This window comes from Bombina bombina, chromosome 7, assembly GCF_027579735.1.
Source record: "Bombina bombina isolate aBomBom1 chromosome 7, aBomBom1.pri, whole genome shotgun sequence".
NCBI lineage: Eukaryota > Metazoa > Chordata > Amphibia > Anura > Bombinatoridae > Bombina > Bombina bombina.
The window spans coordinates 521,006,545-521,022,530 of NC_069505.1; the positions used below are offsets into that span (position 1 = coordinate 521,006,545).

The 15,986-nt window shown below is 44.2% G+C and overlaps 1 protein-coding gene across 2 annotated transcripts in view; it reads left to right on the top strand.

The window, feature by feature from the left end:
- Positions 1 to 15,986, top strand: part of LTBP4 (latent transforming growth factor beta binding protein 4) — a 705,095-nt gene that overhangs the window by 415,942 nt on the left and 273,167 nt on the right. For both annotated transcript variants that reach the window (XM_053721790.1, XM_053721791.1), the window contains 2 exons: positions 10,668 to 10,790; positions 10,903 to 11,034. In XM_053721790.1, the coding sequence (XP_053577765.1) occupies positions 10,668 to 10,790; positions 10,903 to 11,034 (255 nt within the window). The remainder of the gene's footprint in view (positions 1 to 10,667; positions 10,791 to 10,902; positions 11,035 to 15,986) is intronic.

Consider the following 15,986-nt stretch of genomic DNA (forward strand, 5'->3'; position numbering starts at 1 on the left):
TGGTGGCTTTCTCGGCCACATCTGTCCAGGGGGATGCCATTCAGCAGACCAGACTGGACAATTGTAACAACAGACGCCAGCCTTCTAGGTTGGGGTGCCGTCTGGAATTCTCTGAAGGCTCAGGGACAATGGAGTCAGGAGGAGAGTCTCCTGCCAATAAACATTCTGGAATTGAGAGCAGTTCTCAATGCCCTCCTGGCTTGGCCCCAGTTGACAACTCGGGGGTTCATCAGGTTTCAGTCGGACAACATCACGACTGTAGCTTACATCAACCATCAGGGAGGGACAAGAAGCTCCCTAGCTATGATGGAAGTATCAAAGATAATTCGCTGGGCAGAGTCTCACTCTTGCCACCTGTCAGCAATCCACATCCCGGGAGTGGAGAACTGGGAGGCGGATTTCTTAAGTCGTCAGACTTTTCATCCGGGGGAGTGGGAACTTCATCCGGAGGTCTTTGCCCAAATACTTCGACGTTGGGGCAAACCAGAGATAGATCTCATGGCGTCTCGACAGAACGCCAAGCTTTCTCCAACATAGGTGTGTCCGGTCCACGGCGTCATCCTTACTTGTGGGATATTCTCTTCCCCAACAGGAAATGGCAAAGAGCCCAGCAAAGCTGGTCACATGATCCCTCCTAGGCTCCGCCTACCCCAGTCATTCTCTTTGCCGTTGTACAGGCAACATCTCCACGGAGATGGCTTAGAGTTTTTTAGTGTTTAACTGTAGTTTTTATTATTCAATCAAGAGTTTGTTATTTTGAAATAGTGCTGGTATGTACTATTTACTCAGAAACAGAAAAGAGATGAAGATTTCTGTTTGTATGAGGAAAATGATTTTAGCAACCGTCACTAAAATCCATGGCTGTTCCACACAGGACTGTTGAGAGCAATTAACTTCAGTTGGGGGAACAGTGAGCAGTCTCTTGCTGCTTGAGGTATGACACATTCTAACAAGACGATGTAATGCTGGAAGCTGTCATTTTCCCTATGGGATCCGGTAAGCCATGTTTATTACGATCGTAAATAAGGGCTTCAAAAAGGGCTTATTAAGACTGTAGACTTTTTCTGGGCTAAATCGATTCATTATTAACACATATTTAGCCTTGAGGAATCATTTTATCTGGGTATTTTGATATAATAATATCGGCAGGCACTGTTTTAGACACCTTATTCTTTAGGGGCTTTCCCAAAGCATAGGCAGAGCCTCATTTTCGCGCCGGTGTTGCGCACTTATTTTTGAGAGGCATGGCATGCAGTCGCATGTGAGAGGAGCTCTGATACTTAGAAAAGACTTTCTGAAGGCGTCATTTGGTATCGTATTCCCCTTGGGGCTTGGTTGGGTCTCAGCAAAGCAGATACCAGGGACTGTAAAGGGGTTAAAGTTCAAAACGGCTCCGGTTCCGTTATTTTAAGGGTTAAAGCTTCCAAATTTGGTGTGCAATACTTTTAAGGCTTTAAGACACTGTGGTGAAAATTTGGTGAATTTTGAACAATTCCTTCATGTTTTTTCGCAATTGCAGTAATAAAGTGTGTTCAGTTTAAAATTTAAAGTGACAGTAACGGTTTTATTTTAAAACGTTTTTTGTACTTTGTTATCAAGTTTATGCCTGTTTAACATGTCTGAACTACCAGATAGACTGTGTTCTGAATGTGGGGAAGCCAGAATTCCTATTCATTTAAATAAATGTGATTTATGTGACAATGACAATGATGCCCAGGATGATTCCTCAAGTGAGGGGAGTAAGCATGGTACTGCATCATTCCCTCCTTCGTCTACACGAGTCTTGCCCACTCAGGAGGCCCCTAGTACATCTAGCGCGCCAATACTCCTTACTATGCAACAATTAACGGCTGTAATGGATAATTCTGTCAAAAACATTTTAGCCAAAATGAACACTTATCAGCGTAAGCGCGACTGCTCTGTTTTAGATACTGAAGAGCATGACGACGCTGATAATAATATTTCTGAAGGGCCCCTAACCCAGTCTGATGGGGCCAGGGAGGTTTTGTCTGAGGGAGAAATTACTGATTCAGGGAACATTTCTCAACAAGCTGAACCTGATGTGATTGCATTTAAATTTAAGTTGGAACATCTCCGCATTCTGCTTAAGGAGGTATTATCCACTCTGGATGATTGTGACAAGTTGGTCATCCCAGAGAAACTATGTAAAATGGACAAGTTCCTAGAGGTGCCGGGGCTCCCAGAAGCTTTTCCTATACCCAAGCGGGTGGCGGACATTGTTAATAAAGAATGGGAAAGGCCCGGTATTCCTTTCGTCCCTCCCCCCATATTTAAAAAATTGTTTCCTATGGTCGACCCCAGAAAGGACTTATGGCAGACAGTCCCCAAGGTCGAGGGAGCGGTTTCCACTTTAAACAAACGCACCACTATACCCATAGAGGATAGTTGTGCTTTCAAAGATCCTATGGATAAAAAATTAGAAGGTTTGCTTAAAAAGATGTTTGTTCAGCAGGGTTACCTTCTACAACCAATTTCATGCATTGTCCCTGTCGCTACAGCCGCATGTTTCTGGTTCGATGAGCTGATAAAGGCGGTCGATAGTGATTCTCCTCCTTATGAGGAGCTTATGGACAGAATCAATGCTCTCAAATTGGCTAATTCTTTCACCCTAGACGCCACTTTGCAATTGGCTAGGTTAGCGGCTAAGAATTCTGGGTTTGCTATTGTGGCGCGCAGAGCGCTTTGGTTGAAATCTTGGTCGGCTGATGCGTCTTCCAAGAACAAGCTACTTAACATTCCTTTCAAGGGGAAAACGCTGTTTGGCCCTGACTTGAAAGAGATTATCTCTGATATCACTGGGGGTAAGGGCCACGCCCTTCCTCAGGATCGGCCTTTCAAGGCAAAAAATAAACCTAATTTTCGTCCCTTTCGTAGAAACGGACCAGCCCAAAGTGCTACGTCCTCTAAGCAAGAGGGTAATACTTCTCAAGCCAAGCCAGCTTGGAGACCAATGCAAGGCTGGAACAAGGGAAAGCAGGCCAAGAAACCTGCCACTGCTACCAAGACAGCATGAAATGTTGGCCCCCGATCCGGGACCGGATCTGGTGGGGGGCAGACTCTCTCTCTTCGCTCAGGCTTGGGCAAGAGATGTTCTGGATCCTTGGGCGCTAGAAATAATCTCCCAAGGTTATCTTCTGGAATTCAAGGGACTTCCCCCAAGGGGGAGGTTCCACAGGTCTCAGTTGTCTTCAGACCACATAAAAAGACAGGCATTCTTACATTGTGTAGAAGACCTGTTAAAAATGGGAGTGATTCATCCTGTTCCATTAAGAGAACAAGGGATGGGGTTCTACTCCAATCTGTTTATAGTTCCCAAAAAAAAGGGAACGTTCAGACCAATCTTAGATCTCAAGATCTTAAACAAGTTTCTCAAGGTTCCATCGTTCAAGATGGAAACCATTCGAACTATTCTTCCTTCCATCCAGGAAGGTCAATTCATGACCACGGTGGATTTAAAGGATGCGTATCTACATATTCCTATCCACAAGGAACATCATCGGTTCCTGAGGTTCGCATTCCTGGACAAACATTACCAGTTCGTGGCGCTTCCTTTCGGATTAGCCACTGCTCCAAGGATTTTCACAAAGGTACTAGGGTCCCTTCTAGCTGTGCTAAGACCAAGGGGCATTGCTGTAGTACCTTACTTGGACGACATTCTGATTCAAGCGTCGTCCCTTCCTCAAGCAAAGGCTCACACGGACATTGTCCTGGCCTTTCTCAGATCTCACGGATGGAAAGTGAACGTGGAAAAGAGTTCTCTATCTCCGTCAACAAGGGTTCCCTTCTTGGGAACAATAATAGACTCCTTAGAAATGAGGATTTTTCTGACAGAGGCCAGAAAAACAAAACTTCTAGACTCTTGTCGGATACTTCATTCCGTTCCTCTTCCTTCCATAGCTCAGTGCATGGAAGTGATCGGGTTGATGGTAGCGGCAATGGACATAGTTCTTTTTGCGCGCATTCATCTAAGACCATTACAACTGTGCATGCTCAGTCAGTGGAATGGGGACTATACAGACTTGTCTCCGAAGATACAAGTAAATCAGAGGACCAGAGACTCACTCCATTGGTGGCTGTCCCTGGACAACCTGTCACGAGGGATGACATTCCGCAGACCAGAGTGGGTCATTGTCACGACCGACGCCAGTCTGATGGGCTGGGGCGCGGTCTGGGGATCCCTGAAAGCTCAGGGTCTTTGGTCTCGGGAAGAGTCTCTTCTACCGATAAATATTCTGGAACTGAGAGCGATATTCAATGCTCTCAAGGCTTGGCCTCAGCTAGCGAGGGCCAAGTTCATACGGTTTCAATCAGACAACATGACAACTGTTGCGTACATCAACCATCAGGGGGGAACAAGGAGTTCCCTGGCGATGGAAGAAGTGACCAAAATCATTCTATGGGCGGAGTCTCACTCCTGCCACCTGTCTGCTATCCACATCCCAGGAGTGGAAAATTGGGAAGCGGATTTTCTGAGTCGTCAGACATTGCATCCGGGGGAGTGGGAACTCCATCCGGAAATCTTTGCCCAAGTCACTCAGCTGTGGGGCATTCCAGACATGGATCTGATGGCCTCTCGTCAGAACTTCAAAGTTCCTTGCTACGGGTCCAGATCCAGGGATCCCAAGGCGGCTCTAGTGGATGCACTAGTAGCACCTTGGACCTTCAAACTAGCTTATGTGTTCCCGCCGTTTCCTCTCATCCCCAGGCTGGTAGCCAGGATCAATCAGGAAAGGGCGTCGGTGATCTTGATAGCTCCTGCGTGGCCACGCAGGACTTGGTATGCAGATCTGGTGAATATGTCATCGGCTCCACCTTGGAAGCTACCTTTGAGACGAGACCTTCTTGTTCAGGGTCCGTTCGAACATCCGAATCTGGTTTCACTCCAGCTGACTGCTTGGAGATTGAACGCCTGATCTTATCGAAGCGAGGGTTCTCAGATTCTGTTATCGATACTCTTGTTCAGGCCAGAAAGCCTGTAACTAGAAAGATTTACCACAAAATTTGGAAAAAATATATCTGTTGGTGTGAATCTAAAGGATTCCCTTGGGACAAGGTTAAGATTCCTAGGATTCTATCCTTCCTTCAAGAAGGATTGGAAAAAGGATTATCTGCAAGTTCCCTGAAGGGACAGATTTCTGCCTTGTCTGTGTTACTTCACAAAAAGCTGGCCGCTGTGCCAGATGTTCAAGCCTTTGTTCAGGCTCTGGTTAGAATTAAGCCTGTTTACAAACCTTTGACTCCTCCTTGGAGTCTCAATTTAGTTCTTTCAGTTCTTCAGGGGGTTCCGTTTGAACCCTTACATTCCGTTGATATTAAGTTATTATCTTGGAAAGTTTTGTTTTTAGTTGCAATTTCTTCTGCTAGAAGAGTTTCAGAATTATCTGCTCTGCAGTGTTCTCCTCCTTATCTGGTGTTCCATGCAGATAAGGTGGTTTTACGTACTAAACCTGGTTTTCTTCCAAAAGTTGTTTCTAACAAAAACATTAACCAGGAGATTATCGTACCTTCTCTGTGTCCGAAACCAGTTTCAAAGAAGGAACGTTTGTTGCACAATTTGGATGTTGTTCGCGCTCTAAAATTCTATTTAGATGCTACAAAGGATTTTAGACAAACATCTTCCTTGTTTGTTGTTTATTCCGGTAAAAGGAGAGGTCAAAAAGCAACTTCTACCTCTCTCTCTTTTTGGATTAAAAGCATCATCAGATTGGCTTACGAGACTGCCGGACGGCAGCCTCCCGAAAGAATCACAGCTCATTCCACTAGGGCTGTGGCTTCCACATGGGCCTTCAAGAACGAGGCTTCTGTTGATCAGATATGTAGGGCAGCGACTTGGTCTTCACTGCACACTTTTACCAAATTTTACAAGTTTGATACTTTTGCTTCTTCTGAGGCTATTTTTGGGAGAAAGGTTTTGCAAGCCGTGGTGCCTTCCATTTAGGTGACCTGATTTGCTCCCTCCCTTCATCCGTGTCCTAAAGCTTTGGTATTGGTTCCCACAAGTAAGGATGACGCCGTGGACCGGACACACCTATGTTGGAGAAAACAGAATTTATGTTTACCTGATAAATTACTTTCTCCAACGGTGTGTCCGGTCCACGGCCCGCCCTGGTTTTTTTAATCAGGTCTGATAATTTATTTTCTTTAACTACAGTCACCACGGTACCATATGGTTTCTCCTATGCAAATATTCCTCCTTAACGTCGGTCGAATGACTGGGGTAGGCGGAGCCTAGGAGGGATCATGTGACCAGCTTTGCTGGGCTCTTTGCCATTTCCTGTTGGGGAAGAGAATATCCCACAAGTAAGGATGACGCCGTGGACCGGACACACCGTTGGAGAAAGTAATTTATCAGGTAAACATAAATTCTGTTTCCTCGTTACGGGTCCAGATCCAGGGATCCAGGAGCAGTCCTGATAGATGCTCTGACAGCACCTTGGGACTTCAGGATGGCTTACGTGTTTCCACCCTTCCCGTTGCTTCCTCGATTGATTGCCAGAATCAAACAAGAGAGAGCATCAGTGATTCTAATAGCACCTGCGTGGCCACGCAGGACTTGATATGCAGACCTAGTGGACATGTCATCCTGTCCACCTTGGTCTCTACCTCTGAAACAGGACCTTCTGATACAGGGTCCCTTCAAACATCAAAATCTAACTTCTCTGAAGCTGACTGCTTGGAAATTGAACGCTTGATTTTATCAAGACGTGGGTTTTCTGAGTCAGTTATTGATACCTTAATACAGGCTAGGAAACCTGTTACCAGAAAGATTTACCATAAGATATGGCGTAAATACCTATATTGGTGTGAATCCAAAGGTTACTCTTGGAGTAAGGTTAGGATTCCTAGGATATTGTCTTTTCTACAAGAAGGTTTAGAAAAGGGTTTATCTGCTAGTTCATTAAAGGGACAGATCTCAGCTCTGTCCATTCTGTTACACAAACGTCTGTCAGAAGTTCCTGACGTCCAGGCTTTTTGTCAGGCTTTGGCCAGGATTAAGCCTGTGTTTAAAACTGTTGCTCCACCATGGAGTTTAAACCTTGTTCTTAATGTTTTACAGGGCGTTCCGTTTGAACCCCTTCATTCCATTGATATAAAGTTGTTATCTTGGAAAGTTCTATTTTTAATGGCTATTTCCTCGGCTCGAAGAGTCTCTGAATTATCAGCCTTACATTGTGATTCTCCTTATTTGATTTTTCATTCGGATAAGGTAGTCCTGCGTACTAAACCTGGGTTCTTACCTAAGGTAGTTACTAACAGGAATATCAATCAAGAGATTGTTGTTCCTTCTTTATGCCCAAATCCTTCTTCAAAGAAGGAACGTCTACTGCACAACCTGGATGTAGTCCGTGCTCTAAAATTTTACTTACAGGCAACTAAGGAATTTCGACAAACGTCTTCTCTGTTTGTCATTTACTCTGGGCAGAGGAGAGGTCAAAAAGCTTCCGCTACCTCTCTTTCTTTTTGGCTTCGTAGCATAATTCGTTTAGCTTATGAGACTGCTGGACAGCAGCCTCCTGAAAGAATTACAGCTCATTCCACTAGAGCTGTGGCTTCCACTTGGGCCTTTAAGAATGAGGCCTCTGTTGAACAGATTTGCAAGGCTGCAACTTGGTCTTCGCTTCATACTTTTTCCAAATTTTACAAATTTGACACTTTTGCTTCATCGGAGGCTATTTTTGGGAGAAAGGTTCTTCAGGCAGTGGTTCCTTCTGTATAAAGAGCCTGCCTATCCCTCCCGTCATCCGTGTACTTTTGCTTTGGTATTGGTATCCCAGAAGTAATGATGACCCGTGGACTGATCACACTTAACAGAAGAAAACATAATTTATGCTTACCTGATAAATTCCTTTCTTCTGTAGTGTGATCAGTCCACGGCCCGCCCTGTTTTTAAGGCAGGTAAATATTTTTTAATTTATACTCCAGTCACCACTTCACCCTTGGCTTTTCCTTTCTCGTTGGTCCTTGGTCGAATGACTGGGAGTGACGTAGAGGGGAGGAGCTATATGCAGCTCTGCTGGGTGAATCCTCTTGCACTTCCTGTTGGGGAGGAGTAATATCCCAGAAGTAATGATGACCCGTGGACTGATCACACTACAGAAGAAAGGAATTTATCAGGTAAGCATAAATTATGTTTTCTTGGTGTCTTTCTCATCATTTTTCTTGGCATTCTTTTAGAATTCCGAGAATTTTACAGTTTCTTCAGGATGGTTTAGATAAAGGTTTGTTTTGTTTCAAGTTCCTTGAAAGGACAAATCTCTGCTCTTTCTGTTCTTTTTCACAGAAAGATTGCTAATCTTCCTGATATTCATTGTTTTGTACAAGCTTTGGTTCGTATAAAACCTGTCATTAAGTCAATTTCTCCTCCTTGGAGTTTGAATTTGGTTCTGGGGGCTCTTCAAGCTCCTCCGTTTGAACCTATGCATTCATTGGACATTAAATTACTTTCTTGGAAAGTTTTGTTCCTTTTGGCAATCTCTTCTGCCAGAAGAGTTTCTGAATTATCTGCTCTTTCTTGTGAGTCTCCTTTTCTGATTTTTCATCAGGATAAGGCAGTGTTGCGAACTTCTTTTGAATTTTTACCTAAAGTTGTGAATTCTAACAACATTAGTAGGGAAATTGTGGTTCCTTCATTATGTCCTAATCCTAAGAATTCTAAGGAGAAATTATTGCATTCTTTGGATGTTGTTAGAGCTTTGAAATATTATGTTGAAGCTACTAAGTCTCTCCGAAAGACTTCTAGTTTATTTGTTATCTTTTCTGGTTCTAGAAAAGGCCAGAAAGCTTCTGCCATTTCTTTGGCATCTTGGTTGAAATCTTTAATTCATCTTGCCTATGTTGAGTCGGGTAAATCTCCGCCTCAAAGGATTACAGCTCATTCTACTAGGTCAGTTTCTACTTCCTGGGCGTTTAGGAATGAAGCTTCGATTGATCAGATTTGCAAAGCAGCAACTTGGTCCTCTTTGCATACTTTTACTAAATTCTACCATTTTGATGTATTTTCTTCTTCTGAAGCAGTTTTTGGTAGAAAAGTACTTCAGGCAGCGGTTTCAGTTTGAATCTTCTGCTTATGTTTTTCATTAAACTTTATTTTGGGTGTGGATTATTTTCAGCAGGAATTGGCTGTCTTTATTTTATCCCTCCCTCTCTAGTGACTCTTGCGTGGAAAGATCCACATCTTGGGTAATCATTATCCCATACGTCACTAGCTCATGGACTCTTGCTAATTACATGAAAGAAAACATAATTTATGTAAGAACTTACCTGATAAATTCATTTTTCATATTAGCAAGAGTCCATGAGGCCCGCCCTTTTTTGAGGTGGTTATGATTTTTTTGTATAAAGCACAATTATTCCAATTTATTTTATATGCTTTCGCACTTTTTTCTTATCACCCCACTTCTTGGCTATTCGTTAAACTGATTTGTGGGTGTGGTGAGGGGTGTATTTATAGGCATTTTGAGGTTTGGGAAACTTTGCCCCTCCTGGTAGGAATGTATATCCCATACGTCACTAGCTCATGGACTCTTGCTAATATGAAAGAAATGAATTTATCAGGTAAGTTCTTACATAAATTATGTTTTTTTGCTTTAGTGAAGAGGTTAACATTCCACCTGGCACTTCCCATCCCCTGATCACTTCCTGATCCCTCCCAAACAGATCTTTCCTCCCACCCCACTGTTGACCCCCATCTTATGTACTGGCAGACAGTCTGCAGTATAAAAATATAAGTCTTTTTTTATTATTTTCCTTAGCGTAGGATTACCCCGTTACCTTCCCACCTCCCTGATCCCTCGCAAAAAGCTCTCTAACCCTCCCCCTTCTAACTAATTCCAGCCATCTTAGGTACTGGCAGTCTGCCAGTACCCAGTTACATCATTTTTTTTAAATAGTAATAATAATTAACCCTTTTTTTCTGTAGTGCAGCTGCCCCTCCTCATTACCCTACCCCCCTCCCAGACCGATTTCCCACCCTCTAATTCTCCCATCCACTTTAAGAGCCTCCTCCCCTCTCCCTCCTTCCCACTGCCGGGACACCTGACACCGCTCTAACAGAAATGTTTCTGTAGCGTAGCGGTCCCAACCACTCACGCGCCCCTCTGCACCTCCCACACCACCAATGCTCGGTACCACTGCTGCCCGATACAGAGAAGGCCACAGTGTGTCCCTCTCTGCATCGGTAACTCTGCACTACTATTTCTGCACTGTCCCACTCGTGGGGCATGCATAAATAGCGCAATCTCGCTATCTATTTTTAGCAAGATCACGGCAGAGAGAGGCCCAGGACAGCAGCGTCGTACAGGTTACAGCGCTGGTCGTTAAGGGGTTAACAAATGATACCAAGAGAATAAAGCAAATCTAATAGAAGTAAAATGTACATTTTGTAAAAATTGTGTGCTCTATCTAAATCATTTGGGGGTTTTGTGTTGCTTTTAAGCGAGGTGCCCAGTACAGACATGTGCACACTCCTGAAAGCACCTAGGTATTCTGTTATGAAAAGCAGATCTGTTTCAACAAGAGATATAAGAAACAAACCAGTCTGATAACAGAAATTGGAAATTGCACAATCTGAATCATGAAATTCTGGCTCCTGTGTCCCTTTTTAATTAATTAGTTAAATGTGCCTTTAATATTTATTTCCTCTGCAGATAAGGATGAGTGTCAACAGGGAACACTCTGTCAAGGAGGCCGATGTACAAACACTCAAGGATCCTTCCAATGCTCCTGTCCAACTGGCTTCCGAGCCACCCCTGACAAGACCAACTGCGCAGGTGAGAAAATAACGTAAAGATAAGGACAAATTGTCACCATTTGCCAGACCCTACATCAGGGTCAATCCTGTCTCTACAATGACTGTAATAACACTGTGATTCTCACCTCTAGACATTGATGAATGTAAGGAAAGGGCCGGCTCTATCTGCGGCACACAGAACTGCGAGAACACACTGGGGTCCTACAGATGTATTGCCCAATGTGATGCCGGTTACAGGCTGACACCGTCTGGAGATTGTGCAGGTACCGCGACAGCTTGACTCATGCACCTACATCCCCAATCTTACATCAGCTGTCCCAATCTGCCAGTCCCTACACTGGCTCCCCTTACACATTTGAATATAATTCAAAGTATTAACTCTAACCACTAAAGCACTCAAGAGCCTCACAAATATGAGCTAGATTAAGAGTGGAGCGCAGTTTAGCGCTCCCGCTCGAGTGTAAACTACGCTAGATGAAGGTTTTTTCTCTTGTTAAGTGTAGTCAGTCCACGGGTCATCCATTACTTATGGGATTATATCTCCTTCCCAACAGGAAGTTGCAAGAGGATCACCCAAGCAGAGCTGCTATATAGCTCCTCCCCTCACATGTCATATCCAGTCATTCTCTTGCAACTCAAAATAGGTCGTTGTGAGAAGTCTCTGGTGTTTTTTAAACTTAGTTTATGTCAATCAAAAGTTTGTTATTTTAAATGGCACCGGAGTGTGCTGTTTGTTCTCAGGCAGTATTAGAAGAAGAATCTGCCTGCGTTTTATATGATCTTAGCAGACGTAACTAAGATCTACTGGCTGTTTCTCGTACATTCTGAGAAGTGAGGTAACTTCAGAAAGGGGAATAGCATGCGGGCCCCCCCTGCAAAACGAGGTATGTGCAGTAAATTATTTTTCTAAGGAATGGAATTGACTAGAAAATACTGCTGTTACCAATGTAATGTAAGTACAGCCTTGAATGCAGTGGTAGCGACTGGTATTAGGCTGATGAGTGTACGTGCACTGAAGTATTTTTCTAGGTAATGGAATTTGACTAAGAAAATACTGTTAATGCTGAAGTAATGTTTGAGCCTTAACTGCAGTAACAGCGACTGGTAGCAGGCTTATTAATAATACTTCATAATCTTTAAATAAAAAGTTCAAAACGTTTACTGGTATGTTAATCGTTTTTTGTGAGGTACTTGGTGATAAAACTTATTGGGGCATGATTTTTCCAGATGGCTAACGTTTATTTCTGCATAGAATCAGTTAACTGAGATTTCCCACTATTGTAATATGAGTGGGAGGGGTCTATTTTCGCGCTTTTGTTGCGCAGTGAAAATTCAGTCACAGTCTTCCTACTTCATTCTCCATGATCCAGGACGTCCCTAGAAAGCTCAGGGGTCTTCAAAATTCATTTTGAGGGAGGTAATCAGTCACAGCAGACCTGTGACAGTGTGTTTGACTGTGATAAAAACGTTATTTGTTAAATTGATATCCGTTTTTGGTTATTAAGGGGTTAATCATCCATTGCTGGTGGGTGCAATCCTTTGCTAACTTAATACATTTACTGTGAAATTTTGGTTGCTATAACTAATTGGTTCATTGTTATTTCAACGGTGACAACATTTTGTGCTTCTTAAAGGCGCAGTAGCGTTTTTTATATTGCTTGTAAATTTATTTGAAAGTATTTTCCAAGCTTGCTAGTCTCATTGCTAGTCTGTTTAAACATGTCTGACACAGATGAATCTGTTTGTTCACTATGTTTGAAGGCAAATGTGTAGCCCCATAGAAATTTGTGTACTCAATGCATTGATATCACTTTAAATAAAAGTCAATCTTTACATGTAAAGAAATTATCACCAGACAACGAGGGGGAAGTTATGCCGACTAACTCTCCTCACGTGTCAGTACCTTCGCCTCCCGCTCAGGAGGTACGTGATATTGTGGCGCCAAGTATATCAGAGAGGCCCATACAAATCACTTTGCAAGACATGGCTTCTGTTATGACCGAAGTATTATCTAAATTGCCAGAATTAAAAGGCAAGCGCGATTGCTTGGGGTTAAGGACAGAGCGCGCTGATGATAGGAGAGCCATGTCTGATACTGCGTCACAATTTGCAGAACATGAGGACGGAGAGCTTCATTCTGTGGGTGACGGATCTGATCCAGGGAGACTGGATTCAGAGATTTCTAATTTTAAATTTAAGCTTGAAAACCTCCGCTTACTGCTAGGGGAGGTATTAGCAGCTCTGAATTATTGTAACACGGTTGCAATTCCAGAGAAATTATGTAGGCTGGATAGATACTATGCGGTACCTGTGTGTACTGACGTTTTTCCTATACCTAAGAGGCTTACAGAAATTATTAGCAAGGAGTGGGATAGGCCCGGTGTGCCCTTTTCCCGCCCTCCTATATTTAGGAAAATGTTTCCAATAGACGCCACCACACGGGACTTATGGCAGACGGTCCCTAAGGTGGAGGGAGCAGTTTCTACTTTGGCTAAGCGTACCACTATCCCGGTGGAGGATAGTTGTGCTTTTTCAGATCCAATGGATAAAAAATTAGGTTACCTTAAGAAAATTTTTGTTCACGGTTTTATCTTACAGCTCCTTGCATGCATTGCGCCTGTCACTGCTGCTGCGGCATTCTGGTTTGAGTCTCTGGAAGAGGCCATTCGCACAGCTCCATTGGATGAAATTATGAACAAGCTTAAAGCACTTAAGCTAGCTAACGCATTTGTTTCTGATGCTGTTGTACATTTAACCAGCGCTATGGCTGAAATCATGGTCAGCTGACTTGACTTCTAAATCTAAATTGCTTAATATTCCTTTCAAAGGGCAGACCTTATTCGGGCCCGGTTTGAAAGAAATTATTGCTGACATTATTGGAGGTAAGGGTCATACTCTTCCTCAGGACAAGGCCAAATCAAAGGCCAAACAGTCTAATTTTCGTGCCTTTCGTAACTTCAAGGCAGGAGCAGCATCAACTTACTCCGCTCCAAAACAGGAAGGAACTGTTGCTCGTTACAGACAGGGCTGGAAAGCTAACCAGTCCTGGAACAAGGGCAAGCAGGCCAGAAAACCTGCTTCTGCCCCTAAGACAGCATGAAGAGAGGGCCCCCTATCCGGAATCGGATCTAGTGGGGGGCAGACTATCTCTCTTCGCCCAGGCTTGGGCAAGAGATTTCCAGGATCCCTGGGCGTTGGAGATCATATCTCAGGGATACCTTCTGGACTTCAAAGCTTCCCCTCCACGAGGGAGATTTCATCTTTCAAGGTTATCAGCAAACCAAATAAAGAAAGAGGCGTTTCTACGCTGTGTACAAGACCTCTTATTGATGGGGGTGATCCACCCAGTTCCGCGGACGGAACAAGGGCAAGGATTTTACTCAAATCTGTTTGTGGTTCCCAAGAAAGAGGGAACCTTCAGACCAATTTTGGACCTAAAGATCTTAAACAAATTCCTAAGAGTTCCATCATTCAAATTGGAAACTATTCGAACCATCCTACCCATGATCCAAGAGGGTCAATACATGACCACAGTGGATTTAAAGGATGCCTACCTTCACATACCGATTCACAAAGATCATTATCGGTACCTAAGGTTTGCCTTCCTAGACGGGCATTACCAGTTTGTAGCTCTTCCCTTCGGGTTAGCTACGGCCCCGAGAATCTTTACAAAGGTTCTGGGCTCTCTTCTGGCGGTACTAAGACCGCGAGGCATAGCGGTGGCTCCGTACCTAGACGACATTCTGATACAAGCGTCAAGTTTTCAAATTGCCAAGTCTCACACAGAGATAGTTCTGGCATTTCTGAGGTCGCATGGGTGGAAGGTGAACGTGGAAAAGAGTTCTCTATTACCACTCACAAGGGTTCCCTTCCTAGGGACTCTTATAGATTCTATAGAGATGAAAATTTACCTGACGGAGTCCAGGTTATTAAAGCTTCAAATACTTGCCGTGCCCTTCATTCCATTCCACACCCGTCAGTGGCTCAGTGCATGGAAGTAATCGGCTTAATGGTTGCGGCAATGGACATAGTACCATTTGCGCGCCTGCATCTCAGACCACTGCAATTGTGCATGCTCAGTCAGTGGAATGGGGATTACTCAGATTTGTCCCCTCTACTAAATCTGGATCAAGAGACCAGAGATTCTCTTCTATGGTGGCTTTCTCGACCCCATCTGTCCAAAGGGATGACCTTTCGCAGGCCAGATTGGACGATTGTAACAACAGACGCCAGCCTTCTAGGTTGGGGTGCAGTCTGGAATTCCCTGAAGGCTCAGGGATCATGGACTCAGGAGGAGAAACTCCTCCCAATAAATATTCTGGAGTTAAGAGCGATATTCAATGCTCTTCTAGCTTGGCCTCAGTTAGCAACTCAGAGGTTCATCAGATTTCAGTCGGACAACATCACGACTGTGGCTTACATCAACCATCAAGGGGGAACCAGGAGCTCCCTAGCGATGTTGGAAGTCTCAAAGATAATTCGCTGGGCAGAGTCTCACTCTTGCCTCCTTTCAGCGATCTACATCCCAGGCGTGGAGAACTGGGAGGCGGATTTTCTAAGTCGCCAGACTTTTCATCCGGGGGAGTGGGAACTTCATCTGGAGGTTTTTCTCGACCCCATCTGTCCAAAGGGATGACCTTTCGCAGGCCAGATTGGACGATTGTAACAACAGACGCCAGCCTTCTAGGTTGGGGTGCAGTCTGGAATTCCCTGAAGGCTCAGCGATCATGGACTCAGGAGGAGAAACTCCTCCCAATAAATATTCTGGAGTTAAGAGCGATATTCAATGCTCTTCTAGCTTGGCCTCAGTTAGCAACTCAGAGGTTCATCAGATTTCAGTCGGACAACATCACGACTGTGGCTTACATCAACCATCAAGGGGGAACCAGGAGCTCCCTAGCGATGTTGGAAGTCTCAAAGATAATTCGCTGGGCAGAGTCTCACTCTTGCCTCCTGTCAGCGATCTACATCCCAGGCGTGGAGAACTGGGAGGCGGATTTTCTAAGTCGCCAGACTTTTCATCCGGGGGAGTGGGAACTTCATCCGGAGGTTTTCTCTCAACCGATTCATCGTTGGGGCAAACCAGATCTGGATCTCATGGCGTCTCGCCAGAACGCCAAGCTTCCTTGTTACGGATCCAGATCCAGGGACCCGGGAGCGGTGCTGATAGATGCTCTGACAGCCCCTTGGGTCTTCAACATGGCTTATGTGTTTC